Below are 6,957 nucleotides of genomic sequence, written 5' to 3' on the forward strand. Positions count from 1 at the left end.
TTGACAAGTCTTTGCATTAATTTATGACACTATTGTGACATTACAAAGAGACAAACACTAAACTATTATTAAAATAAATGTTTTATAATTAGTGGCTAGATGGGCTAGATATAGCATTACCAAGCTATTTTTCTTTGTTAAAAAAAACTACACATTCTTAAAGCTCAGAGAGATATTATAATAAATGGACAATTCTGTAGAAGATAAAACCATCAAACTAATTATTTTTGTCTTATATATTATAGAATTATAGAAAATATATGGCACTAGCAGAAACATGCTTACTAAATATCAGATGCAATTTAAGAAATTTGTGTCTCATCTCTTAGTACAAGTTAAACTTTTATACAAAAAATCTAGATTACTTTTTGTATTAACTGTAATGTTTATAAATATTTACCTCAAACAAATAATTACACTGAAAAATTTTTGCTTTACATGTATTAAAATAATGATCAATACTCTCATAACGTATGTTTCATGGATTTTTATTCACATCTATCATGGTATAAAACTGCGTATGATAACAGACAAATATAAATATATACGAAGTTATCGAAAGTACAAAACTCAATGTAGCGTTGGAGGTTCGATTTGTGTAATAACTGGAGGTAGTGCGAGTGACCACAGATTTATATGATAATAATTTATTCAAATATGATAGCGACCGCTTTCAGCGGTTATACACTGAATGATGGTAAGAGCGCGCATAAATTAATAATCAAAAGTAAACAACAGTTCTCAATTTATTGTTGATATACGAGCCTAAAGATATATTTTATTTAAAAAGCAAACAACTTATAGAAAAGCAGCATTCAAAAATAAGATATAATTCTTCGAATTGCTCGTTCTCAATTACGATATTGACCAGGGGAACGAAAGCGCGCTCCGCAAAATTCGAAACAGAAATCCGTACAAAAAAAGATACAAAAGAGGAGAAAATAATCGAGAGGATATCGAGTTAAAAAGCATGGGTGAAGAGCTGTTTGTTGCATTATCGCTCGGTCGAGAAAGAGAATAGACAAGGAGAGGGAAAAGAATAGGGAAAGAGAATATCGCTTCCGCCGCGGGATGTCTTTCTCTTAATTCTCATCGACTTCGGCTTCTTGCTCCTCGTCGAATTCGGCGTCCTCGTCCGCGGTAGCTTCCTGGTATTGCTGGTACTCGGACACCAAGTCGTTCATATTCGACTCGGCCTCGGTAAATTCCATCTCGTCCATGCCTTCGCCAGTGTACCAGTGAAGGAAAGCCTTTCTCCTAAACATGGCAGTGAACTGCTCGGAGATGCGTTTGAACAGCTCTTGAATGGCGGTGGAATTGCCGATAAATGTGGCAGACATCTTGAGACCGCGTGGCGGAATGTCGCAGACGGCGGTCTTCACGTTGTTCGGGATCCATTCGACGAAGTACGAGCTGTTCTTGTTCTGAATGTTGAGCATTTGCTCGTCAACCTCCTTCATCGACATTCTGCCACGGAAAATGGCGGCTACTGTGAGATATCTGCCATGCCTAGGGTCGCATGCAGCCATCATGTTCTTCGCATCGAACATCTGTTGGGTGAGCTCTGGCACGGAGAGCGCTCTATACTGTTGGCTACCGCGGGATGTGAGAGGCGCGAATCCAGGCATGAAGAAGTGAAGACGTGGGAAGGGCACCATATTCACGGCAAGTTTCCTGAGATCGGCGTTCAGCTGACCAGGGAACCTGAGACAGGTCGTGACGCCGGACATCGTGAGAGAGACAAGATGGTTCAGATCACCGTACGTTGGTGTCGATAATTTTAAAGTGCGGAAACAGATGTCATAAAGAGCTTCATTGTCGATACAATAAGTTTCATCGGTGTTCTCGACGAGCTGGTGCACGGAGAGGGTGGCGTTGTACGGCTCGACTACCGTGTCCGATACCTTGGGTGATGGGACAACGGAATAAGTGTTCATGATTCTGTCGGGATACTCCTCACGAATCTTGGAGATGAGTAAAGTACCCATTCCAGAGCCAGTACCGCCACCCAAAGAATGCGTAAGCTGGAATCCTTGCAGACAATCGCAGCTCTCAGCTTCCTTCCTTACGACGTCAAGAACGGAGTCCACTAGTTCAGCACCCTCGGTGTAATGGCCCTTGGCCCAATTATTGCCGGCGCCGCTCTGGCCAAACACGAAGTTGTCCGGTCTGAAAATCTGGCCGAACGGTCCTGACCGTACAGAGTCCATAGTGCCGGGTTCCAGATCGACGAGAATGGCCCGAGGCACGTACTTGCCGCCCGACGCTTCGTTGTAGTAGACATTAATTCTCTCCAACTGAAGGTCCGAGTCGCCATGGTAAGTGCCAGTCGGATCGATGCCATGCTCGTCACTGATTATTTCCCAAAACTGCAACGTGAAACAATGATCTCGTTAGAATAACATTTCTACTGATATCGAGAAAATATTTGTATCATCTCAAATCGTAATTAATTCCACCAATCCTGGTGTAACATATTTCCAAAATATTTCAGTTTGACATTTTCGTACAGATTTAATCGCGAAACCTATTCGATTGAGAGAAGAGCGTTGCCGTGTACCTTCTTGTAGCGAGTTTTCCGTGCCGGAATGAATCAGCACTCAAAAATTAGATTCGCGTTCTGAATATCGCATCATCCGCGCGTGTGCGCATAGAGAAGGAAGTTTCGCACACCAGCTTTCACCCTGCAATTATCCTCGCATCCGTTTCCAGCCGACCATTGTATTGAGCGCTAACGGAGTCGGTTCAACGACCTCGCTTACACGGCGAATAGCTTGCGTGTAATTAATCGTAATATTCAGAAGCTGCATCAAATTACGTTTTTTTCTCTTTCGTATTTTTCGAAACAAGCTCATTTCTCGAGAGTACAACCAAATCATCCAAGCGATAATCAAGATTAATTAATCCGGAATATCGTAAATGCCGTTTCGTTCCCGTCTAGAGGAGCCAGTCGATCGACACGTCGAAGAGCATCCCGAGCGATGCAATGCGGCGACGTTGCAGTAACTAGCTATCGCCACGTAATCTCTTAAAGGCGCCCGTTTCACCGTAATAATCGCTCATAATTGGCGTTTCATGCTGAATATCAATCGCTCTCAAATATTTTCCCATTCAATGTTGCAACTAAAATGCCGTAACTTTTTTTATTGAATTTTAATTAAATATTCATGTATAATCATACATTTTATCGAAAATTAATATAAATTTCATTTTATTTGTAAAAGGTGTCAAGTGATTTAGCACTGCACCTTAAAGAATGCAAGAATGCAACGACAGTTGAGAAAGTTCTATCGAATCAAATTATTTCTCCCCTGAGAAGCGATTATTGAATAATCCGAGCTCCATATACTACCTGTGTGAAAGTCACAGTAAAACCGTCAGGTCCGCCTACCATTCGATACATGCGTCCCACATGGAAACGATGGGTGTATTAAGCAGTGACCATATTTGAGCATCGTCGTCGAAAGCTAAGAGATCGCCCAACCCTATCTGGTCCCCTCTTCCTCCCGTCTACCTCCTCCACCTCGTTCACTTAATCGCGGTTATGTATATGTTACACGCAGATGAATCATCAATGTCACCGCTATATATAGAGATGATGATTGTAAAACCGCGACATGGTCATGCAATTAGTAAAAGCGGCGATTGCTCGATTATGCAGCGCGGCGAATTGTTTGTCCTTATTCCAACTTCTCCCGATTTCTCTCGAGACGATGTTCTCGCCTGAATCTCGCACTTGCACGCCAGAAGCCGGCGACAGACACGGTTGACGTAGCTAGACCGGAAGAAATGCGAAAGATTGTACCGTTATTCTAAGTGCACACATACCGCGCGTGCGACGTTGCACTACGCGTTATGTAATTGCCGCCAAGCAGATGCAATTGGTCCATGTGTGGTCCCGAGGGCTCTACCACCGATTTACTGAATCGCCGTTTACGATAGATAAAATGAGATGCACGACAAAAGGAAGATTAGCTATCATTATTCAGACTGTCTACTCATATAATAAATATACTAATCAGAAAATTTACACTCGATAAATATGCTAAAAGTAAAAAGAATTAAAGAAGACTAACTGTACTATATTTGCTATGAACGTACAAATTTTATACCAGAAAAATATTTTGTCCCTCCTTAAAAAGAAGATATTAAATGCGTTCTGTACATTATGTCACAACCGCTGATAAGAGTTTTAAGATATGATAAGGCAATGACTAAGCGGGGACTATATTTTTTCTTGCAAAATACATGGCTCTATAAAAACATTGTATTGTAACAGCACAAAGATATTAATAAATTACATATTGAAATATATAGCAATGCGAGAAATATTTCAAGAAAACAACGTTAAATAGACATAACATTTCACATTTAATGAAATTCCATCAATATTCAAAGTATTCAAAATATTCCAAGTATCAACGCATCATCGTTTAACACAGAAGTTGGCTGAAAATTGAGAGATATTTATAATCATTTCCAATTCTTTATCCATATATAAAATTAATTTTAAAGCTAAATCGTCATAAAATAGTATTCGTCATCGAGTCGCGACAGTAGACGAAACCCAACCTTACGAATCGGTACGATCGATACACCTGGCTATATCCAGAGAATGAGAGAGAGAGAGGGTCGGGTCGCTCGCTGGCAACAAGCGAAACGGTTCGAAACGGTGATGCGAAGGAAAATGGCGAGAGGATATCGCCGGCTTCCTTTATTTGGGAGTGCGTTGCCGTGGTACGCGAGACTCGATGTCCTTGGACTCGAAGGCGTTGCTGAATGAACACTCATGCAATCGTTACACAACGAGCTTGTCTAACAGAATGTAGATTGCATTACAAAATTAGAAAAGTGCATTACAAAATTAATCACGATAACGTAGTTGCGTTCTCTCGCTGAAAACATTTTCTTGTTAATATGTTCCCATTGCCGCTATAGAGATTATAAAAAGAGGGATAAAACCTTCTGATATTACGCTAGCGCGACGTCGAATCGATTGATAGACAGCTCAGGAAATGGACATTGACTTGGTGTAACAGCCTTAAAAATTACGGAAGCGTAACGACGAACGTTGTGGTCAGCTTCTCCTCGATTTTTATAGCTATCATATACAATCTCTATCGTAGATTATTTAGAAGAATATTAATACTGTAAAAAAATTGAACGTTCGAGCGTATCTACTTGTGATAACGCAAAGTCGCGCGTTCGTCAACTGTTTATTAACAGCGTTGCATAAAAATTTTACAATACAATCGTTGGTCTTGCGATGGACGCGCAGCCGTTAAACGTGACGCCGCATGGCCGATGGACGCGACGCGCAGGAATTCCACTTATTATGAGACGTACACACTGAACAACGAATGCAAACGCGTTCCATTTACGCTATTTTAACTGGTTTCGGTATAGCAAAAAAATATAATGCTTAAAAAAATTGACCAACTATACACGGTCTGATCGGGACCGTGTGAGGCTTTTTGTATTATAGAACAATTAAAATTTGTTATTTATCGATTCGGTGTGCATCTACCTTTACACATGTCAAAATAAACGTTATGGAAAGATGATACTAAAGTGAACATTTAGAAAAGATATGACAATCGATTACTTATGGTAAAATTGAATTAAACATTTAAGAGCGTATTAAACAATAAAGATGGAATATATAGAACGTTTTCTATTCTAGTAAACTTTTTTGCTATATATTACAAAGATGTCAAGGAAAATTAAGCGGAATAAGTTGCCAATCGATGTTTAATCAATGAGACAGAAAAATTGACAAGGCCGCCAGGAAAGTATTTGTCGGATCGAAACGAGAGAACGCAAAAAGATGCGCACGCAGTCGGTCGATGTCGCTGCACAAACTGATGATCTCGGCAGCCAGGAGATATGCCACACCCAACCTCGCGTCGGCTTAGTGACAGATAAATTCAACGACATTCGCGAACAATCCGACCGATTCGCGCATTTTTTGCCCCGTCGGCCGTCGGCCGTCGGTGATAGCGTGGGGTACACAGGAATACGAAAGAAGATGGCCGACGCTTGACGATGCCTCGTACAGGAACGCACTGGTACGCGACGAAAGAAAAGAACAGGGGGGAGAGAGACGAAAAAAGACCGTTAGGCTTTACCGGCCGGCCGGCAAGCTCTGCCGTCAGCCATGACACGGACGGGCGAGGTCGCAATTTTTTCGCATTTTTATTCTCACCTTCTGGACGAAAATATCGATCCGCACCCAACATGCTATTTTCGAACGGGAATAGCATGTTTGCTAATTTCTCACTTTTTTACAAGTCAAAAATGTTTCCCTTCCTCACTTTTAATTATGCATTATTCGAAGTCGGAATGATTTTGGGAGAATCTAGACAATCGCGCAGACAAAAGAAGCATCGATGATAGATTCGCGACAGTTTCCGACAACAACTTGGTCAAACTATTACTTTACGAACAAAGGAATGCACGATACGACTGTTTTCTGATACATACCTTGGCTCCAATTTGGTTACCACACTGGCCAGCCTGGATATGGACGATTTCCCTCATGTTTGCTCGTGCGGATTCTGTCGGTGACCTCTAAAGAGAACTTGGTACTATCGCGGCGGCGACTGCGAGCGATTGTTATCGAACTGACTCGACGGTAAACGTGTGGACTAGCGCGTTGCAAGAGCCCAGAAACGAGTATGCGACGGTTACGGTTCCGTTACAGATTTTCAAGCCTCCTCGGCGGCGGGAGAAGGTGAACGGTGGGGGATACGAGCGTAGCACGCATTTGATTGGTGGAGCCGCCTCTGTTCTGTTGCGATACGCGAGCGGTGACGAGCTGAAGCGTTTCCAACTGCGCGTGCGGCTGCAGCAGACTCGAGCTCGATGCTACACAGATACAGACTTCTACACGAATGCCATACACATAGCCTAAACAACTTCAATTCGTCGAAATTCAAGATGAACCACTACGCAGCT

The 6,957-nt window shown here is 41.9% G+C and overlaps 1 protein-coding gene across 1 annotated transcript; it reads right to left on the reverse strand.

Moving 5' to 3' along the window:
• Positions 1-472: 472 nt before the first annotated feature.
• Positions 473-6,710, reverse strand: LOC105669229 (tubulin beta-1 chain). The gene is made up of 2 exons (XM_012362070.2): positions 6,484-6,710; positions 473-2,369 (listed from the first exon to the last, which is right to left on the reverse strand). Exons 1-2 carry the CDS (start codon positions 6,538-6,540, stop codon positions 1,083-1,085), a joined length of 1,344 nt encoding a protein of 447 aa, XP_012217493.1. The 5' UTR covers positions 6,541-6,710; the 3' UTR covers positions 473-1,082.
• Between the last annotated feature and the right edge of the window lie 247 nt (positions 6,711-6,957).

This window comes from Linepithema humile, chromosome 4, assembly GCF_040581485.1.
Source record: "Linepithema humile isolate Giens D197 chromosome 4, Lhum_UNIL_v1.0, whole genome shotgun sequence".
Classification (NCBI taxonomy): Eukaryota; Metazoa; Arthropoda; class Insecta; order Hymenoptera; family Formicidae; genus Linepithema; species Linepithema humile.